Consider the following 24098-nt stretch of genomic DNA (forward strand, 5'->3'; position numbering starts at 1 on the left):
AAAAACATAAAAGCTGTACGTTGGTTATTTTCATTATTTTCTGCTGAGCTGGTCAACCCTGCCGCTGTGTACATCTGGACGGCGGAGGAGCGGACCAGAGGAGAACACTGGGTTTTTATCTGGGACATCAGCAGGGGAACCTCCAGGCAGGACTTTGTTGTACGCACGCACACACACACGCACAGTCGCACACACAGTGCAAAACACGTCTCCAACGGTCCTCCGCTCACAGACTGAGCATCAACTTATCTCTGTAAAGTTGCTTGAAGCTAATGGTGGTTGTGATTGTGAGCTTGTAGATCGGCTATTTTCAAATAGCGGAAGTATATAGGTTTTAAGTGCTCATGTGGCCTATATTCACTTATTTTGGGCTTGTTTGCATAGACCTGGTTGCTTATTCCTCTTTTGCTTAATCTGACTCTTACACAGACTGTAAGAGTCAATTACAGAACAACACCGAAGGATTAAAGAAAAGAAAATCAGTGTCCGTTGTTATTAGCCGACCTCCTTTTCATCGGCCCGCTCAATCTGTCTGTCCTTTACCATGATTGGTCACACATAACACTGATGAATCCCCAGCAATTAACTAGTGCTAATGAGGAATCACTTTAAGTGTGGAAGGCTTATCAAAGCTGGGGGGAAGACTGATAAAGGCCATCAGTCTAAGAAGGCAAAGATTTGAATGCTTTTTAAGTGGCCTCAATGTGTGACAGTATTGTGTCAAGTGAGTATTGATTGTCATTCCATAACATTCATGGCTTAAACTAAAGCAAAACTGAAAAACTGCTGCTGGGCCAAGTCCTAATATGCGATTAGTGAAACAGCGTGAAAGAGACATGGAAACTACAGGGCTGTCAACAGAGCTCAAAAATGAGATTGGATTTTCAGTCTTTTGTAAATCTTTTGATTTCTCATGTGGTTTCACATACACCAGCGTACTTACAGTAGGTGTGTATGAGAAACACATTGGATTTTCCTGCAGTCTGAACAGAAATCAAGAGCATCAGCCACAGAGAGTACAGCGCAAGCTTTCCTGTCTCCCTACTCCCGTCTCTGCCGGGGGCAAACTTCATAATGTGCTGTATGTCCAAAACTGTTACTTTTCAGGTTTAAAAAAAATAGCAAAATCAGAACATCGACACTGCTCAAAACGTGGCATGAATGAGCTTGTGGATCTATCATTTTGATATCAGATCCACAAGCTGACAGCATCACTAACCTATATAAGTGAACAAATGTCCATCCATCCATCCATCCATCCCATCCATCCATCCGTCCATCCATCATCCATCCATCTTCAACCGCTTATCCAGAATCGGGTCGCGGGGGTAACAGTTCCAACTGAGACCTCCAGATTTCCTTATCCCGAGCAACTTCCTCCACTCCGTCAGGGAGTATACCAAGGCGTTCCCAAGCCAGTTTGGAGATATAATCCCTCCTTCTGGTCTTTGGTCTGCCACGGGGTTTCTTCCCAGTGGGACGTGCATCGAGGACCTTCCTAGGAAGGTGCTCGGGGGGCATCCGTACTAGATGCCCAAACCACCTAAGCTGACTCTTTTCCAAGTGTAGGAGCAGCGGTTCTACTCTAAGTCTCTCTCGGGTGACTGAACTTCTCACCCTATCTCTAAGGGAGATACGAACATCCAAAGCTCTAAAACGTCAAGGCTTAATTGACTAAATCCCACCCTGCTCACGTGCAATGCACACTGCTAAACACATCGAATCAAAACGCATCGAATCAACTGTTTCACAGACAGACCTGTCACTACCTCTACGCCGTTGGAAATGTAGCCTAGATCGTTCCCCTCTGCTGGCCGAGTGGTTTGGCTGTCTGCTTTCTCTGCTCTGACATGCACAACATCATTATGTGAAGGAGACCGTCGAATGCAAGGAGGTCCTCAGAATTACTACAAGGCGGCTGTTAAATCTTTGTGTGATAGGATGTTTTTTTTATTTTTTACATGAAACACTTAACCTACATCTCTATACTGAGGAGAGCTTTTGCCAACCATAGCAGATCGGTTTAGTGTAGAGGGGGAAAAAGAGCAGACCAAGAGTACAAAGTGAATGGTCAAGTTTACTAACCAAGTAGTAAAGGTTTAAATGGTTAAATACACATCAACATGAATCCAACATACTCTACACTGATACTAGTGCTGTCAAAGTCTATGAAGCTATTTATGAAATCTATGAAAAAGTTGAATCTGACTGCAACAAATATCCCGGCTTAATCTTTCACTCAGCAAAGGGGTCCTTGTGATGAAAAGACATTGAAGATGCAGTAGACTGACAGCGGACCTGATGGCTTAGTGAGACTTATTCGCAATTATTTGACATAATCACAATTATTTTGGGATAATCGTCATAATCGTTTACATGTTGAAAATGTTTTATATATGTTCAAACATTTCAAATGTGGAAATAGCAGATCTAAAAGCTGACAACGGGTCACGATGCGACGCGTTGTGAGCTTGTAGATCGGCTATTTCCACTATCAATGTTCTGTTTAAAGTGTAAAGTTGTCAAATATGTCCTTAATTTCTTTGTATATTAGGTTATGTGTCATATCTGCCATGTACAACTTCAAAGCCTACAAGCCAAACAGAAATGTAATTGTCAATGACAAAAGCACAATTAAATCGTTAATCGCAATTATTTGAGTGACAATTAATCGTCATGTAAAATGTCATAATCGTGACAGCCTTAGGAGGGCGTAAAGACTGCCACACTATCCCCGGCCACAAACAAATGGGACACACACTATATCACTAGTTAGTGTGGTTGTGACACTATATCACTAGTTAGTGTGGTTGTGTTTTTAACCAACTTTTTTTTGCTGCGGAATTCCTCCCAGTTTTGTTGGCACACATTTGGGCCATACTGTATGTCAAATCGACCGGCTTCATCGGGACACGCATGCGTGCTAATTTGCTAAGAGATATGTTAAATAGTATAATTCATATACATTTATTCATGAATTAATTTTCTCCATTGATATTTTCCCAGATATGGATTTGATGTCTGACTTCATCATGTCTGACATCATAGACCACATGAGACTGACAGAGTATGTCCATAGACCACATGAAAATGACACATGTCCATATATGGGCATTCCAAGAAATGGGCTTAACACCTTCTAAGCCTGGCCGCACTCCCTCGGACTTCCTACTGGGTCCCATCAGCCAATCGTCTATTCCCGTCTATTGCCGTAATTTATGAAATTAATCATAATTTTTTGAAAAATACAGTCGCAGGTCGTGCTCTGTCTCTTTAACCCTTAAGTTCTGTTCAGATTCACTACACCTTCGTTCTGTTCGGGTCATTTTGACCCGGTGGATATTTGGTTTAAAAAAAACAACACTAATATAAATTTTAACTTAACAAATCATCATGATACATTGACTTTGACTCAATACCAAACAATTCATATGATATATTTGGTAAATGTTTGCATTTCTGCTTTGCTATATCACATTAAACACTGAAAGAGCTAGGCGTTTTTACTGATTTAGCTGAAATCCATGTAAAAAAAACTACTTCATTTAATACTGGGCATTATTGCTCATCCTTATAGGAAGGGGGGGAGGGTTCGGAATGGGGCTTCGGAAGGGGGGTGTTAGAAGTGGGGGTGACTGTGTGTCTGTGTTTTGGCATAATACTGTGTATTTCTGTGCTTCCGGGTCAAAATGACCCGAACAGCACTTAAGGTTCAAAAAATATGAGGGGGGTGTAGCATGGGTGTAGTGCAAAAATATTTTTTTTACATGTTCATCTCAGAAGAATCTTTAAGGCCAGTGAGTTTCAGGTGGAAACATTTTTAACTTCTACCTTTTTTTTCCAAATGAAAATGTAAAACGGGTCAAAATGACCCGAACAGCACTTAAGGGTTAAGAGACGTTGTGCAATCAGATCACGTCAGAAACGTGATGACGTCATCGGCTGGCTCTGCCACTGGCTCCACGAGCGGCCATTACGTTCCCCTTCACTGTGTGTGCTGCAGCCTGGTTTAGCCCATCCCCTCAAGAGTTTCGACCAGACGAGAGGCGAAATCAAGGCTTCGGAATGAGTGGAATACATGGAATTAGATCGATGTGCGTGCGACGAGGACGTAATGTACTTTCGAACGCTGTTTTTTCTCGCGGATTACCCCATCTCGCTCCATGCAAATGAACGGCAGAAATACAGCCAGCAGCAGCTTCTAAGTAAGTGGCCGCCCAAACACGTAGTGTGTGCACGTCCTGCTGGCTTGCACTGAACGACCCGCGCGCGTTGTTTATCATTTGGTGTGTTTGTTTTTTTAAAATATGTTTATAAATAAAACGCTGATTGCACGGCAGTACCGGGGTTCAGGGGGTTCTGCCGCGGCTTAGAAGGTGTGTTAATATTCATGACCATATATGGGCATTGATCTCCATATATGGGCATGAAAGGGACATAGACTGACACAGGGATCTCCATATATGGCCATTAAAATATTAGTGAATTCATTTCCCCCCATTAACTTGAAAGGAGACCATGGCAACCACACTTGCAATTTCCAATTGCATTTTTCTAGTTATCTCGTCCCTTCTCAATGTGGTCATTCCTGATCGTGTTGGCATGTGAAACAATGATCTTCTCTTAACCACTTAAAACCCCAGGATCCATATTCTGGTGGAAACCTTTGCAGTATATAGCAGTTAAACAAGCTCACAACAACGCGTCGCAGCACTGAGCTTGTCGATCGGCTAATTTTCAGCGAAGATATTTACCAAGTGTAAACTGAAAAGTCACCAGTACAAAGCGCTGAGGGACTTGTCCGGACGGACGACCATATATAGGGTCTAAGTGGTTAAACCGCTTTGTTTCCAAGGAGACCAAAAACATCCTCTTGTCACGGTGAATTGACGGGAGCCTGGTTACCGTGGAAACGACCAGGAGAGCGAACCCACCACAGGGAAAAGAACACATCTTCATCATCATCATCAGGACGACATAACGTCAAAACATATTACACGCTGAAATGTGTCACCATCTTTTCTATCTTGTATTTGTTCCAAACATTCACCATTCTTGATGGTCAATGTTACGGTCGGCCAGAAACCTTGCATCTCCATATGACCTTTTGTGTTACTTTTCATATATGAATGCACTGTTATATACTTCCCGACACATGACAGCGTCACACCAGAGAAGTGAAAATGGTTGTTCTACAAGTGAGTTGGAGATCCGCCATTATTGCTATTTGTTAGGCTATATATATTTGTTGATTATGGAAAAGCCTTCCACTTCCAGTCAGATCTGCCCCCGCCCCTTGACACTTTTACATTTGGACTGAAACATCTCTATCTATCCATCCATCTATTGAATCCATTGGAAAACAGGTTCTTCTTTCCATTTCCTGAAAAAGTTAACGTTTTTGGACATACAAGGTTTCCGGCTGAGACAGCAACAATATGAGGTTGCGGAACAAGCTGAAAAGATGGAAGTCATTACTATGCCCAAACTACAGAGAAAGTGTGGCTTGAGGTTTGGGTGGGTGGGTTGTCTCTCCATTCTGTCTTGGCATAGTTCTAGATGTCTTGGTTTTCTGTCTCTGGGACACGGGGTAAATAAAGAGAATTGAATTACTTCCATTCTCTCTCATCATATTTATTACACTGTGTGGCACGCACGCACGCACACACACACGCAAACGCACACACACGCACGCACGCACACACACAGCATATAGCAGTCTGGCAAACACACAAACATTGTTTTAGTCTAACCATTCCTAAGCATGCTGCCGCCTGAGCATTAAAATATTGAATTTTTGCTTATCCAAATCTAACATTATATATAAGAAAATATACAATCACAATCTGCTATTTCACTGTACAGCCGAGGGCACAGATTTTCAAAGTGGGGGGCAATTAGAAGAAGATAATAAATGTTAATTCAAATTGAAATTCAATGAATGAGATTATCGTGCCAGTTTAATCACTTTCAACCTAATGTGGTTAGTACTGTCCAAATCTTTTAAACTGTTCACATTGCAACACTGTTTATTTTTTTATTTTTTTATATCATTTCACAATAGCATCCAGAGGCTAAGCCTCTGGACCATTATAGTATACTTTAACTTTAGAAAAATAGCAGATCTACAAGCTCACAGCGCGGCACCGAGTGCCGCGCTGCGAGCTTGTAGATCTGCTATTTTTGAAAAATCGTGAAAATGTGTGCAAGTCTTTGAATATCTTTGACCCGATCTTTGACCCGACTTCTAAATCCTTCCTCTAAATCAGTAGTTCTCAAACGTTTTCATGTCAAGGACCCCCAAAATTACAGGTATTTAGCCACGGGCCCCCATCTCCCCCCAGAAGCAAATATTTGAGTTACAAATGTTTGCTTTTAAATAGATATAGCGGTATTCAAAGACTTGCAAAGAAAAATCATGATTTTTCAAAAATAGCAGATCTACGAGTGCCGTGCTGTGAGCTTGTATATCTGCTATTTTTCAATAGTTAAAGCAGTCAATAATTCTAGGCCTAAATGGGTTAAATAACCATCATAATCCTTTCCATGTTGATAAAGGTTCATAAGTACATCTAGAAATAAATTAAAGAAAAAAATAGTGGAACTAGCAGATCTACAAGCTCACAACGTGAAACGAGTGACAGCCCTACCAGAGGCTACTGCTAGTTGGGGCTCCTTGACAGGGAAAAAGCTTGTAAACCACTGGTCTAGGGCAAATACTGAATAATATAACAAAAGGAGAAAACAAGGCTTTCTGGGTTTTATGTAAAAAAAATAAAAATAAATAAGAGCCTCAATTTAGTCTAACATCCATGAACCCTGGAGCGCTCTGGGAATTTAAATAAAACCGTTCACCGTGGGACAATGTTTTGGTCTCACATAGAACAATCCAGAACAGAAAATATGGAAATAAAAAACTTGGCATGAGACGATAGAATATAACTCAAGACAGGAACGGAACGGCTTGGCAGAATTTCTTCTCTTGCCCTCTGATATTGCTGCGAGCGCAGGGTAACGAACACAAATAGCATAAGTGGTCCATTTTGTTGCAAAAAGAAAGTGGACAAATGCTGGCTGTATTGAGAGTGGTGCTGAAGTGAATATGTACAGCCATCTATCTGAGAGCTGGAGGAGCATGGAAGGCAGAAAAGGCCACTCAGGGTATCAAGGCTGTGGCACTTTGGAGCTCATTGAAAGAACCAGGGTCTCCTGGAGACTAGGGGTGGGCAATATAATCGATATGGCAATACATTGTGATTTGCCAATACTGTATCGATACTTCAGGCCGTAGTATTGCGATACTTTGAGGGAAATAAAATTTGTTCCCATGCATAGGCACCAATGGTAGAAGTCCGGTCCTGACACTCCGCTGCCTCTAGATGTCGCTGTACTATAGTAGCTACTTCCCCTTCCCACGGTTCAGTGAGTGAGGTCTCTCGAGAAAATGGCTGTGAGCGACGAAAACAACAACATTAGAGCAGCGTCTTCAGCTTTTAAAGCTGATATATCGCAATAGTATCGCAATAGTATTGTATTGCAAAGATTCACAATATATCGTGATACTATTGCATCGTGACCCATCAGAGTGTAGAGTAGCCTCAGTGCTACTCTACTGTGTGGGTTTCCTTCCTGTGTAAGATCTTGGTAAGATCTTGGTTTCTCTGCGTCTCTTTGCTTCTGGCGGGATGCGCACGTAATGACATCACTGAAGGAGGGAGTATATGTGCATGTACGTCACGTGTATGTAAAAAATAGAACCGATCCTATTTTTAGGGAATGCGTATCCGTGGTTCGCGCTATCCGTGTGCCTGGTGTAGCCGGCTGAATTGATATATATTGGATCTTTCCAAAACGTGCATATGCGCGCACGCCCCGCATGCGCACTGACGCGGGTAAAAAGGCTTGGTGTAGCCCGGCCGTCACACTATGCACAGGTGCAGAGGGCGTTTAAGTAATCTTTTAAACTGTATTGTATATTATATTGTTATCCTATTTCTTCTAATGTTACTATGTAACTACTACGTCTATGTAATTGTTCGCTCTACCCAATACCTGTATCTTTGTTTCATCCTTACTGCGGGGCTGCAATGATGACAACTTAATTACCGTGGGGATCAATAATAAAGGTCTATGCCTAAGAAAATACTTATATTTAAGTATCAAGCATCTATATCGGAGCACTTGGAGGCAATCCTAAACCAGAATGTTTAGCTACATATTCCCACAAACACCTCTCACAAACATAGCCACCACGTCGAACAAACGTGAAAATTTAAAAATGTCCACATTTTAAACATGCCACTCTTTGAACCGCATTTATTTCTATTTAACAAAATTTGCCTCACGCAGAGCAGCCACTCCTGACGGAATGAGCCAACGTTGACCGGCGACGCGATCTGCGTCACAAAAGGGCGTAAACACAACGCACTCCAACTCAGTAACTGCCTGCAAGCTGCAGCTGCAAGCAACAGAGATGGGGGGAGGATGGGGGGGTGGAGAGTAGAGAGAGTAGAGAGACAGAGCGGAGCTGTTCTGCTTCACACCAAACACTACACAGGGACACACACTGCCATTGGAATATGATAGGAATAGCGTGTTTTAAACCTTCTACTTTACCCTTTCTGCAATGACAACCTTAAAAATGCAGCTTACAGCAGAAAAATGACTTATTTAAGCCACGCGTGTGTGTCAGTTCTCCATGTTCTCAACAAAACATTGCTTCCCTCCATAAAGAGTAGATTATGCATGCGATGTTTGACCAGACACGCGTGTGTGTTTGTGTAGTCCGTTAACAAGCATGGTATGTTGGTAGCGATACTTTTGTACTTTTACTTGATACCTAACGTTGGGAAGTGTTACCGAATAGAGAGAAAGAGAGCGCGAGAGAGAGAATCGTATTTCAGAGAGAGAGAGTTCAACTTCTGACGTAATTCTGGAGAGCAGATCTGCAAGCTCACAACGCCTCGCGCAAGACGCACATCGAGATGTTATCTGCGTGAAGATCAGCTGATGTGTGTTTGTCTCCCGTTCTGTCCAAGCAAGAGAGTGAAAGTTTTTTTTCTCTCTCTCTTTTTTTTTCAAGCCGCTGCCTGCTGTGAGTGCCGTGCTGTCAACATAAAACGAGCTGCATATCCTCTGTGTTGCTAAAGCTCCCCTATAAATCACATGTTTGTGCAAGAAAGAAAAGATTGTAAATCTGTTGATCCAAATGAAGACTGAGACTCAGAGACTGTACAGCAGGAGCTCTGCAATGAAGCGCAAAGTAGGCTACGCTGTAAAACAATAGGGTGAAGTCAGGTAAATTGGGACACTTTTTGGAAGCGCAAAGTATAGGGTGAAGCAGGGCCGTGCAGCCCATAGAGGCAAAATAGGCAGTCGCCTGGGGCCCCCTCACAGCCTGGGGGCCTCATGAGATTATTATTATTATTTTATTTTTTAACCAACATGGCCATCAGGGGGCCCCAGTTGAGCTCTCAACTGTGAGACAGAGAACAGTTGAAGTAAGGGTGAGGGTTAACATTAGCTCATTAGAATCTGAAAAGAAGTCAGGTAATTTGGTCCGCTTTTTGGTAATTGGCCTAGGAAACTAAGAAAAAGCAATGTGTGATACTGAATTTGTTTTTATGATTAATAAGGACTGTTGTCAACATGTTTAAGTTAAATTTATGTAATAAAATAAATTCGTTTTGATCCTACAGCTTTTGAAACAGCTGTCACACATTTTCTTGATTAGCAGTTTTCAGGTAATTTGGGCTACCATATCAGCTGAAATGACGGGCACTGTTACGATGTTAATATTATGGGCTCATTGGGCTGTATGCAGACAAATACATTTACTGCACCCATCATTTAGCTTGTCAGAGTGGTCGTTGGAGCGCCTCAGTGCTGCTGCAGAAGTCACGTGCAACTTCTTCCAGAGAGATTGATTGATTGATTGATTGATTGCATAGGAAATAAATGAGTCAACTGTAACTCCATCAGGTGCTTTTGTTTTACATGCTGCTAGGAATACACCATGGAACAGTGGTTCTGTTCATATCGGGAACCCTCAAATTTTTTCTAACACATTTTTGGACACTGTTCCTACACATTTTGCCCAGTAGCTAGATAGATACATACATAGATAGACAGACACATAGATACATAGATATAGAACTCTGGCGGTGTGCTTCACTTCAAAATCTACATTAGTGGCATTTACCTGTCGCTCTTGCGCATTAACATCATACCTTATTTTAACACACCAAGCCAACACAGAGCAAGCTTTCCTGTACCTGAGGGGTTTGAATAGTAATAAAGTAAATGTCATGTTTTCAAAATGCATAACTTAGAGGGGAGATTCATAATAATTACGGTCAGCCTCATGGTGGTGCTATAACAGCCCACTTCACATTTTGCCCTATAACTCTTTAACCATAGGTCGGAAAATCAAAATGTATTTTCCCCAGGATTCCTTGGGTCATGACACATGTCCCCACATAGGCCACACCCATTTGCATCAGGACAGATTTTCCGCCATTTTAAATTTTCTTCAAAACACACTTTTTGCTCCTTTTCGACATATTTCCTCCAAATCTCACCAAAATCGGTACACATGTTCTCTGGACCCATGCAATAAACATATTCAAGCGACAATTTTCATAGTCCATATTGTTCACCTGTAATATGCTTCCAAAGTTAGTGGGAGGGGCCTATTTATCAGAAAAGGCCAAAAATCACAAACAAAACATCCAGTCAAGACTAAATTCGAATCACATGTCAAGGGTTGTATGCTCAACGAATTCCCAGAAGCAGGGCGTGCCACAAATGCACAAAATGCAACCGTTTCATGCCAAAACATGATTTTTGGGGGAGCAATCCTCCCAAAATGAAAGTTTGCTTATTTTGCTGACGCAAACATATTTCTCACATAAGCATATACTATACACTGTATATGCTTATGTTTCTCCATTAGCATATATGCTTATGTTTCTCTGGCAGTGTGAAAGGACTGACAGATACAGATCTCCATATATGCCCATATCAGTTGGAACACTGCTGCAATTTAGCTGTGAGCGCCCGCAAAGCGGGCGCGATCTCTAGACGTGAGCTGCCCGAAGGGCCGCGAACTTCTAGTTTTAAGATACTTGGCTTGCTGACAGCGTGCACAATAACTATCATGCTGATTGGACTGGCAGTTATGCAAGATTAGGTGCAGCCACACACACACACACACACACACACACACACACACACACACACAGACACAGACACAGTCACACACACACACACACACACACACACACACACACACACACACACACACACACACACACACACACACACACACACACACACACACACACACACACACACACACAAATGTATGTTGACAACAGGTTCCATCTCACAAAGGGTTTGGGGCGATAAAACATTCTCTCTCCGGAGGAGGAGGCAGCAGCAACCTAACTTCATGACACAAAAGTTACAACAAAAAATAAAGGTTGCAGTAATATTATGCAGTATATACAGTATATAATAATATGCTTCTGAAGTAGGCCTAGAAACAATACTATTGACTGGGGCAGCATTCAATTATAATACGTATAGCCAGAAATAAATCGCTTCCCGTTAACAGCCTTGTTCATGCTCTTGAAAGATATGCAGAGGAAATGAGTTGAAAATACGAATGATTTCTTTCAACCTTTTTACATATCCCACCGTACAGTGGAAGAGCTGGAGAGAACGGATTCAAATGCACTAGCTGCAGGTTTTTGAGTCCAAATAGACCAAGTTTGGGCTACATGGTTTTAACCACTTATACCCCATCATCCATATTATGGGGGAAGCTTTCGCAGAGAATAGCAGATGGACAAGCTCACAGCGCGTTGCAGCGTGGCCGTTGCGAGCTTGTTGATCTGCTATTTACAGCAAAAGCTTGCCTCACAATAACAGAAAATGTCCTAGTATAGAGCCCTGAGGGACCATATGAGGTGTAAGTGGTTAAATGTCCCACCACCGTACTGTGGAAGAGCTGGAGAGAACGGATTCAAATCTGTCTCCAAATGAGACCAAACCAGAGCGTTCTTTTTGTTGTTGTTGTCTATGTGCATGGTTAACCTCAACCCCAACCCCAAGCCACGTGTTTCACAATCTGGAGGCAACATCATCAGATGATTGGAGCCACCCTTCATCATTCCTTTAGTGACCACACTACAGGCTAACATCTCTAGAAAACCAGGGGTACATGAGTGGATAGTACGGTATGCATGTCACCACATACGTAACCACTACACTACAACACAGTTACAATCTGTCTGGAGGACTCTAATGTGCTTTAAAGTGTTAGTTCAGACTTTTTGACCAAAGGTATTAATTGATTGCCAGAGCAGTCCCGTGGTCAGAGTTCTGGTAAATTTCTGATGAAAATGAAGTATCACCTCATCAAAGATCAAACTCTGGATATCCATACATGGAGACGACTGGATCATCACCTAGATCTCCTCCATGTATGGAGCTGCCCTCTAGATCTGATTCCCAGATGATGCCCTGTTAGGGCAACCACACTAATATGATCCCTTGTATGCCAAATCAATATTAAGCCCATATCTGGGAATGCCCATATATGGACATATTGTGTCAGTTTAACCAGTCCAACTTAAACAGCCAACCGCAACTCGAATCACACTTGCAAATGAATTCTGTCCTGTGCGAATTCCGTCCTGCCTTTAGGACGCTTTTTGCCCTTAGGCATCTTACTGGTTTTGCGAGGTGTTCTGAGCTTGTAGATCGGCTATTTTTGGCTAAAGTTCCCCTGCAAAATAGGCATGCTGTTGAAGATCCCTGTCCTAACTAAAAGGAAAAAAAGAAAAAGCAATTAGCATTCATCTTACATTTCCTTGGATGTGTGTGCGCCAACTGCCGACAAATCAGTAAAATATATTGAGAAAACAGAGTGAGTGATTCTATGATGAAAGATATATCAAATCACAACAAGACAAAACAAAGTTACCGCACAGGGAAAACCAATTATCTGTTGGCTTTAAAAGGAATGTCAGTGTGCCAGGTGCTGTAACAGTGATATATTTTGTGTTAAATGAGTGTTGAACCTAACTTGGTTGGTTGGTCGTTGGTCTACGACTCTCTCTTTGGGCTCGTTTCAAAAGTGTAGTTGCTTATTTGGGCTGTGTTGTTCTCAACCATTTTCATGTCAAGCATCCCCAAATTAATATGTATTTTCTCCAGACCCCAGGATACCCTTTTTCCCAGGGACCCCCGTACCAGATTTGAAATTAAAAGGTTTCAAAAATATTCCACAATTCAAAACAAGAATCGTTTTGAAAATAGCAGGTCTACAAGCTATTCTCAAATAGCCGATGTATATAGGTGCTATATAGTGCTCATGTGGCCTATAGTCGCTTCTTTTGGGCTTGTTTTCATAGATCTGGTTGCTCATCTCTCTCACAATATCAGTGCCAACACTGGTTGGCATGATTCAGGCTCTAGATCCAATCATCCAACACCCAACATCAACAACCACCACCACCACCGTTGCCCGACATATGGAGAGGTGTTTATTTGGAGTCTGCCAATCGCTGTTCTATTTTAAAAGTTCCAAATCTGTGTCGCAGACGTAAACCAAGTGCTTTGGGTTCCCGGTACAACATCTTGAGTCCATGCAGACTCATTTCCTGCTTGTAAAAACCTCCATGTCTGGTGTCTCTGTGTTTTGTGGCTCATCGAGCAATCAAAAGTGACAAGCTGAGACAAAAAAAGAAAAAAGAAACATTATGAAACAACGACCCAAATATGCGTAACGTTGACACAACAACACATGCACTCACTGACCCGTCTGTATGCTGTGAACAATCCAAGATAAACAATGTGTGAACTTTATTTTCTCTGCAAAAAGGTAAAGCCAAGTCATACGGGGATAAACTGAACTCCATCTTGGTTAACCCCTCCCATGACACCCAGCTGTACCTTTCGGTAGCTCCGGACGACCCCTGTGCTCTAGATCCATTGCTGACGTGTGTGTCTAGCATAAAATGCTGGATGAGTGAGAACTTTCTCAAACTAAATGAGGACAAGACAGAAGTTCTCATAATTGGTTCTACTGCGCAGAGAGAATCAATAATAAGTAGACTTGGTAACCTGTCTAAAGAAAGTAACACTTCTGTAAAGAACCTGGGAGTGATCATTGACGCTGAATTGAATTTTAATACACACATTAATCATGTCACCAAGATTGCCTTCTTTCACCTTAGAAATATTGCGCGAATTAGAGCCTATCTAACATTGGACGATGCAAAAACGCTGATCCACGCTTTTGTTTTCTCTCGGCTTGATTACTGCAACGCACTTCTCTCTGGTCTGCCAAAGAAAACAACTGACAGTTTGCAACTTGTTCAAAATGCGGCAGCCAGAGTTTTAACTAAAGCTAAGATGAGAGAACATATTACTCCAGTCTTAGCGTCGCTACACTGGCTCCCGGTTGTTTTTAGGATTGATTTAAAAATTATTTTACTTGTTTATAAAGCTCTAAATGGTCTGGCACCTTCGTACCTCTATGACTGCCTGCATAGATACGTTCCAAACCGCCCACTCAGGTCTTCTAGTGCTGACCTACTCGATGTGCCTAAAAGGAAATATAAAAAATATGGTGAAGCAGCTTTCTGCTTCTACGGACCGACAGTTTGGAATAAACTCCCATTACACCTAAGACAGGCAGCCTCTGTGGATAGCTTTAAAGCACAGCTCAAGACCTATTTCTTTACTCTTGCTTTTAGCTGAATTATTTTTTTATCTCTTTGATGCTATTGACGTCCACACTGTTCTGAAATTGTTCTTCAATGTTTTATGTTTTTATTGTTCTGCTTTATTGTATTCATGTGTATTTTATTTTTTCTGTTAAGTAACTGTGCTTCATTTTCTGCTCTGTAAAGCACTTTGAGCTGCATTTCATGTCATGAAAGGTGCTATACAAATAAAGCTTTATTATTATTATTATTATTATCCACTAGCAGTCTATGGTGATTTGCAGGTAGGGGTGGGCGATATGGAAAAATACAAAATCACAATATTTTCCCAAGCTGTATCACGATACACGATTTTATCACGATCATTTTTCATGTTTTTTTGTTATTTTTCAAATTACTTGACAAAAACTAGACTATCGGGGTTCCTTTTGGGATGTCTAAATTGAACTTTACAAGTATGTAACTCTGACAGTATACAAATGAAACCAAATAGACCCTTACGGGTCCATTTGGTTTCATTTGTATACTGTCAGAGTTAAGGGGAGACCTTGACATTTTAAAGTTTGAGAACTACTGATTTAGACCAAAATGAGGTTTAAATTGAATTCTGCAATGAATCTCTGTATTAACGATTTAACAGGATTTTTTTACAAGGCTCCCTCAATTGTATCACGATATATACGATACCTCTGAAAAGAGGAGGAGTGGAGACATTGTATCGTCTCAACGGTAATTATCACCATATCGCCCACCCCTATTTGCAGGACAGGGTGAGCACCTACAGCCAGAGGCTCACTCTCCCTCCGAAAATGAATACGGAGAGATACAGACTCTCTTTCTTGCCAGCTGCCATCAGACTGTACAATGAACACTTATAAGAACTCTCTCCCCTCATGTGTTTGTCGATCCGGATCTTGTGTGTTTGTGTCTGTTGTGTTACTGTTTGTCTTGTGGTTTATTTTTGTATTGTCACACTATGCTGCTGTAACGCCTCAATTTCCCCATCGGGGATTAATAAAGTATATCTCATCTCATCTCATACAGTGCGCTGAGAGCACTGTGGTTTCACTAAACTAGAAGAAAGTGCTTTTCAGGCGTTTGTTTGACCACTCCCCCCCCCCCCCCACACACACACACGCGCGACGGTAATCGTTAAGAGATTTAAAAACACCCACACTGATCGTATTGTGGAGACATTCATTTATCGTGAAATGGTCCTCCTTCATACACTAGGATGAATTTGCTTTTGGTGAGCCGCAAATTTAGTACCACTTAAACCTTGCATACAACTCTATCACCTCCGCCAAAGGGAGTTTGTAGAACTATATATTTTTTTGAGAATCTTTAAAAGGTTGAAAATTAACACATCGGCTGGCTAATTGCTGATACAAGCCATCAAATAACACCCCAAACAGATTATCAGTCCGGCTCTCCTATATATGACACCAACGACTATTTATTTGCTTGATCTAGGAGAGATACTGCTGGTTGGCTGCCCTTTCTATGTCACCTGAGATGACCCCACCACCACCAGCAGCAGCACACTGACTGCACTGTAAAACTGCTTCGGAGGCAATCAAAATGCTCTGATCTACTACAAAAAGACAGAACATCCATCCTCTAAACCTCACAGCCCATCTTAGACCGTCATTTCACTCCTGTACTTTGGGGTGAAGAAGAGTTATTTTTCCCCCACCGAAACCTGAAAGCAGCTTAACACACACAAGTTATTATGAGCAGCAAAAAGCACTGATGGCGAGAATGATTAGAGGCGATGTACAGATCGGGAGAGACTGTGGCAGGCAAGATAGCAGAAATAGAAGAGCATGTAGATCTTCTATTTTTGAAAGATCTAAATATTTATATGTTTGACATAAAAGGTACTGTAAAGTAACAATGTAATTCAGGGGTGCAATGGATGACAAAGTTATTTACAGGGCTGCTCTGAGACAGAAATGTTTGAGAAACACTGCTCTAAAACAGTGGTTCTCAACCTGTGGGTCGGGACCCCCAGGGGGGTCCTCAAATTATTTTGGGGGGTCCCCAGATGATTAACTTGATGTGAAACATTGTTTTCTCACTCAACAGTAAACAAACCAACATGCGTATAGAGGGTATCTGCACATTTCCAAAGTGAAAATGTATGGACTTTAATTAGAGTTCTCAACGGGCCTGAAAATTAAGGCCCGGCCCTAACTGAGCCCGACAGGGTCGGCCCGAGGCCCGGCCCGACCCCAACTAGTTTCATCATTTTAAGCCCGAAGCCCTAAAAAAAGCCTGAGTGAAGGAAAATAAACAAATTTAAAAACGCCTCCAGGTGGTGCCACGCCGCCACCGCGGTGACCGTACCATGTGTTATTATAGCGAGTAGTAGGCTGAGAGAGTGAGATTAGCCTACCTTTCCACTTTTGGTTCGGCAATGTTAGCATGTTCTCTCATGAAGAAAAGTTTAATCCTTAATCCTCCTCATCTTGTTCACACGGTGCAACGCATGCATCTGTCTGCTCTGCATGTGCCGTCTCTGTCACTCAACTCTCAGTGAGTCTCTCCTCCACTTTCTTTCGTTTCGTTTCGGACAAATTAGGAGTCGACCTGTTGTAACCGCACCATCGTATAGCTGCTGCTGTCGCTGATTTATGACCCTGGGCCTGGCTGGCCTGGATAAGAGATGCACTGATCTGCAAGTTCTAAACAAGTCAGATCGTGATGCAAAGCAGACTTCAGTGGGTTTGCAGATTGAATGGTGTTTTGGTGCGCAACACCAGCCTGCTATTATTAGCAACCTGCTGCCAGCATCGCTGACTGCGGCTCTCTGTCTCTCACTCACTCTACTCTGCCTCGTCTGCTGCCAGTGGTGTGCTGCTCCGAGTGCTCGTACGGTCACATAGTAAATAAACGAGTGAAACGCCAGTCAGCGCCATGTTCTTTATCTTTATTAAATATGAAAAAAATGAACTTTTTTTTTTTTTTTTTTTTTTTTACTGAACCCGAGGCTCGGCCCGACCCGACTAATTAGCATACATTTTGAGCCCGGCCCGGCCCGAAAATGTCGGGTAGGGTCGGGTTCGGGCCGAAATTGAGAACTCTAACTTTAATACCTCTACAATGACAAATTAAACATTGGCCAAATTGCCAAATATCTGAAGCATAAATTGTGAAAACAGCCGATCTACATGCTCACAACGCCTCGCAGCGTGAGGCGTTGTGAGCATGTAGATCTGCTATTTTCACAATAGAACCAACCGTGTTATACAAAATGTAATGCCTCAACTCTTAGTGCTCGTCAGGGTGGGGGTGTCCCCAGTTAAAATATGATTATTTTGGGGGTCGCGGCCTGAAAAGGTTTAGAACCACTGCTCTAAAAGATGTGAGGGGGGGGGGGGGGGGGGGGGGGGGGGTCGTAGGAAAAAAAGAACTGAGGGCGAAAATGATTAGTGGCGATGTGCAGATCGTGGAGAAGAATTTGGCAGTTCATCTGGAAGACAGAAGACGACAAAGCAGACTAAGTTGGTCATTAGGAGAGTTAATGTAAAGCAATAGTGAAAAGCCATTAATTACTGTGGACGGACTGCATTAAACCCACTTGGCTTAGTGGGCTTTTTAGTTCTGGAAACCCATTCATCATCACCGTCTGGTGGAAACCTTGTATGTCCAAAATATGTTCCAATGGATCCAATTATTATTTTGTCACAAGCTCTCGTTAATACTTTTGAAACCCCACAGAACTCCCTATCTCGGGAATGTGATTACAGGCGAAGATAAAAAAGAAGAAAATAGCAGATGTAGATGCTCACAATGCGTCACAATGCCAGCATAGATGAGCTATTATTTACTACTTTTGATCTTACGACAAAGTATGAAATAGGACTTAGATTTCTGGGGGAAAAAAAGATAGGAGATACAAGGTTTCTGCCCGCATTGATATCTAGTAGGTTATATAAATATACAAGGCTTTGTCCATGGCGTCTTTCACTACATTGTCAATGCACTTGACTGCAGGGGTAAAACATTAACCTCCTAAGCATTAGGGTCAAGCCATTTGACGTACTTGAACAAATCAATGTTGCAATGCGTCTTGTTGGGTTATACTGTATTTCTGTACAGATTTTCTTAGGCTTGTCCTGAATGGCTTCGCCTTTTAGACACAACTTGTCAGTGGTGCAGGGACCCCCACTATGTATTGCATAACATTGAGTTGCAGATTAAACCTTTTCCTAGGTGTTGGTTTCACGTTAATGTTTATTTTCAGACATTTAACAACTTAAACCGTTGATACTCTGTAAACTCGACCTTTCACTCTGTATTTAGTCTGCTATTTTCCCCCCCTCTTTGTAGAAAATAACCGATCTACAAGCCTGTAGATCGCCTATTTTCGGCTAAAGTTGTCCTTAGAAATGGATAATGTTAAAAACAATTATCTTATAAAAAAAGATTTGGTGGCCCTCCTTTAGTAACTCTGAGGACCTCAAGCTCCTAGGGGTCCCGGACCCCCTGTTGAAGACCCCTGGCCTAAAGCACGTGGTCCTCAAAGTGGTATCCAGGGACAACAAATCAATGTGAAAAAAAAATATATATAACTATTAATTTACCGAATGTCTGTCTGTCCGCCGTCTACATGCAGATATCACTGATACGAAAACAGTGTCGTCACCATGGTAACAATGCCCAACTGACATCACTGACTGACATCACTACAGTGCCCAAATTTGAAGATGACATCAGACTGGCCTGGACACGGAACACCATGTATGGGCATAAAAGAGTGCCAGCCAGACGGATACAACGGGTATTGCAAAACTGGATATCGATGGTGACTGTTCTGCCCAACGGGCACCGGTCTGGGTTCTCCAACATTACTTCTGAGACTCCTACATTCAATCCCTCATCGCACACCCCGGGCACAGGACTAGTATAATTAACTACATTGTTAGTATGATTAACCACGTGAGCCCTATTTTATAGTTCATCGTACAATGGTATTGCACAAGAATCTACAAGCACAACATTTTTTGATTAAAAAAGTTTGATTAAGTTGTTGCACCCCTACCAATCATCCAATTTTCCAACATTGATCTAAGACCCAGTGAACACTTTGGATATCATTAGTTACAGTAACTTTACCCGGCCTTTCCCCCTCCCTCTCCCTCGGACACGTGTCCCGCCACGACCTCGCCACCTGTCCTCAAACACCGATCGTGCGGTCACCATAGCAACCTTACCGCCGCCCCCATCGCTTTCCTCATCAGAGGAGTAACCGTTGCTGGCGCTTTGTCCCGTTATCTTCGGGAGGTCCCTGGGGTGAGGTACGGAGAGGGGTGTTAGAATGTCATCGCTGCCACTGCCCACATCCTTTAGAGAACCAGGAGAAGACTGGGTACAGAGCTTTACAGGCAACCCCAAGAACCCTCCTCCCGTCGTAGTGGCACCTGTGCCTCTCCCCTTTTCCAAGACTGGCTTCTTTTTCTGTTCCTCCAACTTCCCTTTCCGCAGTTTAGATGACGGGGAGAGCACCTCTTCCTCCTCCTCCTCTCCCTCCGTCTCTCCTTGTTTCTCTCTCGCCTTACGCTTCAAGCAGGTGACTGCACGCTGAAGACGCCGGCTGCAGACGCCCTGTCTCTCCTGGCGCTCCACTCGGAAGAACGAGTCGATGCGCAACTGAGTATGTTGAACGTTGAGCCGTTTGACTACAGGCCGAAGAGTCTCCTCCGTCTTCCTACAGCTCCAACCAAAACGACTTTGACAGAATTCTTTGATTAGGTCGAGGTGCGGGCATCCCCAGCTGAAAGAGCTATCCGACGGTTCCACGACGGGATGCAGGTAAGCCTGTGCTACATCAGGGTTGGGAAAGCCAGGCTCTAGTTTCAAGTCCCGCAGCTTCTTCTTAACCTTTGAGTCCCGCGGGTCAGACACCAAATGACGCTTGTTCTTCTGGGCTTCTATCCACCACTCACTGAAGTGGGCAAGCGGTTCCGTGCCAGGGCCGGGGAATTCGTTAAGGATCTCCATGCCGGTGACACAGCCCACTCCTGTGATTCCTTCCGTATAGTCACTGCCCAGCAGGTAGGCCAGGTTGATCAGCTTGGTCCTGTCCAGGCCCAGTTGGTTATAAAGGTCCACATACTGGTAATACTCAACATGTTTGTTCCGACTGAAGAAGTTCTTGTAAACGTGTCGCCCTCCAAAAAGCCACACGTCAGAGTCGTCTGTGATGGTTCCGTGGGTGAGGTCGGAGCGGTCGAACGCAGCGCACTGAGCTTCAGCCTCCATGGGAGCCACCACGTAGGGAACACCGAACAGGCGCAGCAGCTCCTGGCTCTCCAGGCACATCCGTCCAGTGACGGTTGCAGCCAACCTTTCCTGTTGCAGTTTCTGTTCCCTCAGGATGCTCTCCTGAACCTCCAGCTCGTCAGCATCAATGTTTTCCCATTCACTGATGGCAGGTGGTGTGACCATGGAGCTGGAATATCTCTTCTCCCTGTCCTCCTTCAGCTCCTTGCTGTTCTCTTCCTCCCCTTCCAAACCATCAACTGCTGGACTACTTAGATGCTCCTCCAGTTCTGTTCCCTCCTTGTATTCATCCTCATGGACATCTGCTGGAGGTTCATGAACCTGGATAAAGGAATCGTCTGCATCCTCCTCTGATGATTCCTCTCCGTCGGACACCCTGACAAAAACTTCTTCTGAATCGCTCCCCTCATAGTCTTCACTGTTCACTACCTTTATATCTTCACTCCTGTTGTGTGATTGTAAAAGACGGGGTTCTTCGTTCTCGGGTCCTACATTCATAGGCTCCAGCAGCAGTCGGGGTGCAGAGAGGTTAATGGAAATGGGCTGTTGATGTGAGGAGGGACCACTCCGGGACTGACCTGAACTTCTTTCCCTGTGTACTTCATTCATGTGTTTCTCTCCGCCACTCTCCACCTCCTCTACATCCACACTGATTAACGTCTTCCGCTTTGTCTGTTCTTCTAACTCCATGGATGCTTCTCTCTCACACTGAGTCTCTTCCCTGTTCGAGTTTCCATCTGTTTGAAGGCCATCAGCTTCTTTCTCGCCCTCTGAACTGCTTGTCCAGCATGGTGCAGGACATCGACTCGTTGGTGGGGGCTCATTAGGTGTGCTAACGATCAGAGCGTCTCGTTCACTCATGCCGCTGACATCCTCGGCCAAAGCTCTTTCAATGGCCAATCGGGAGCGAGGGGATACACTGCCACTCCCCTTCTCACGGACACCCACTTCCTCATCTGAGATATCGTCCATGGCAGCCTGGATGGCCTCCAGAGTACGGGGCGAAGGGGGGTCAATGCTGTTCCTATGAGGAGAGAGGGGAGGTTCCAATATGGATGGTTCAGGGACTGAAGAGGGGCCCTCTTCATCCTCCTCAGCGACAGGACGCCACAGAGGCTCAGGTCGATCTCTCCTGTCCCGCGACAGGGGTCCCCCTGACCAGGGTGAGGCCGCAGGCCGGCTCTCTCGAGCCCTCTCACTCTTCCTAGAACCTTTAATTAAGATATAGTGGGAGGAGTCCTCGGAGACGAGCCTACGTGACTCCACACTGTGCTCCTCCCTGCGATCTCCATCCTTTCCACAGATGTCGGGAGCCCAACCAGCACTTCGCAGGCCCATCTCTTGTTCAATCTTGTCCAGGTGCTGGTTCAGTTGGTTCCTCTGCAGCAGACCAGCCAGCTGGTACTGAGCAAAGTCTCCCGATTGCTCTGGAGGCTTGTGGTAGGACGTTCGGCGTCTTTTGCTAAACTCTTGCATGTCTTTGAGGATCTCGCGTTTCATTTCAGGAGGCAGGCTGGCGAATCTCTCCGAGCTGATGTCCACTAAGCTAGGATGTTGGTACAGTTCCTCCTGGTACATGAAGTAGTTCTCAGTCATTGCTCCCTCCTCTTCTGAGCTGTTTTCATCGTTGTCCTTCGCAAGTGGCAGGGCTGGCAGAACATAAATGTCATCCAACTTGTCTCTCCTGACATCGGACATGCTGGGTGGTAAAGTCTCTTTACTGCGGGGGCCTCCAAGTGCAGATGTGATGGCGTGTCTCTTTAAGAAGGTCTGGAGGAGTTTCTCAGTGGTTTGTTTGGACTCGCGACTCAACTCTTCCCTCCTCTGTCTCCTCATGGCCAGAGTCTGGTTCTTCAGTAGCGGTGCGTCTCCATCGAACACAAACACCGGTCTTATGCCGAAGAAGAGGAGTTTACAGATGCGGTGGAACAGCGTGAGGAGGTGAGCGTTCGGAACACTGCTTCCTTCCCGCTCCCGGACGCCCTTCACTGCCTGGTGCAGCCAAATGCTGACGTCAATAGCCAGGATCTTCCCTTCCAGAGTCTCTGGGTTGATGGGAGTCCCAGTACTCTCCAGGAGCCGCCACAGTCCGTGCACTCCCATGGTTATTGCTTAACAGTAAATTATACCCAGTTGACTGAAAATTAACGCTTACTGGTTCGTTCCACGGTGGTGGAACAAAGTGCAAACCGCAAAAAAACAGCAAACTAAGAAACAAACAATGCACCCACTACAAACAAACTAGAAAGGTGCACATACCATATCTGGGCAAGAATGGCGTCAGTCATTATTACGTATATTATGACATATGACTCCATGTTTGGGCAAGGTCTAAGCCCAATCTGATCTCCATTGACTTCCTTTATAAAAAGATTTTTAAAAATATATAAAAGCGGGTGCAGCGCGTACAAGAAATGTTGCAATAGTCGGTCCAGTGGTTTGTGAGATTTGTCCTGGACTAATCTCTCAATCTGTCAGCACCACTAAACAAAACATGTGTTAGTAGGATAGTGGGAATAAACACCCAGGAGGAAGTGGACTAAGAAAGGGGAGGAGCCAAAGTTCCTGTTTTACCGAATGGGTTGTCAGAGTGGCCGTGGACAGACGCAAAGACAAACTGTGGTGAAAACACAATCTCTTCCCAGGCCGGGGATTAATAACTCAGTTTCACTATGTTATGATGTGCCGTCACAGTGTCAATATCACATCCACATGACGGCCCAGATCCACATAGAAGGTACGCTGTTATTCTTAAAATCATTCCAATCATTAATAAATAGATGCTAGCGATGGCCTCGTCAAAACTGCAGGAATGTGTGGTCTCTCTCTCTCTCTCTCCGCCCCTAAATATCTTGCCTGTCTGTCACTTATTGGCCAGTTGAATTATATATTTTCCAAAGATTCAAAGAGAATACTTCCAAGATTGGTTGACTTGATGAACCAGAGGGATCATCTATCTGCCAGCTGTGTGGGTTCCCCAGGAAATCCACACAGATTCAATTAATCAAATAAACAAGAAGCATTTTTTTTAACAAATCAACAAATTGATTATCCAATGTACAACGGTGCCAT

The 24098-nt window shown here is 43.7% G+C and overlaps 2 protein-coding genes across 3 annotated transcripts in view; both read right to left on the bottom strand.

Annotated features, from left to right (window-relative positions):
• The window catches only part of LOC308305704 (palmitoyltransferase ZDHHC14-like), a 108062-nt gene that overhangs the window by 59046 nt on the left and 24918 nt on the right, over window positions 1-24098 (bottom strand). The window lies entirely within an intron of this gene.
• Window positions 7605-23129, bottom strand: LOC308305434 (DNA excision repair protein ERCC-5 homolog; the record flags this gene model as incomplete). Its single annotated transcript, XM_080750232.1, has 3 exons — window positions 7605-7677; window positions 8341-8396; window positions 19860-23129. 3 exons carry the CDS (start codon window positions 23127-23129, stop codon window positions 7605-7607), a joined length of 3399 nt encoding a protein of 1132 aa, XP_080606358.1.

The sequence above is a fragment of the Nannobrachium achirus genome, assembly GCF_963921795.1.
Source record: "Nannobrachium achirus genome assembly, chromosome: 20".
In the NCBI taxonomy this organism is placed as follows: domain Eukaryota; kingdom Metazoa; phylum Chordata; class Actinopteri; order Myctophiformes; family Myctophidae; genus Nannobrachium; species Nannobrachium achirus.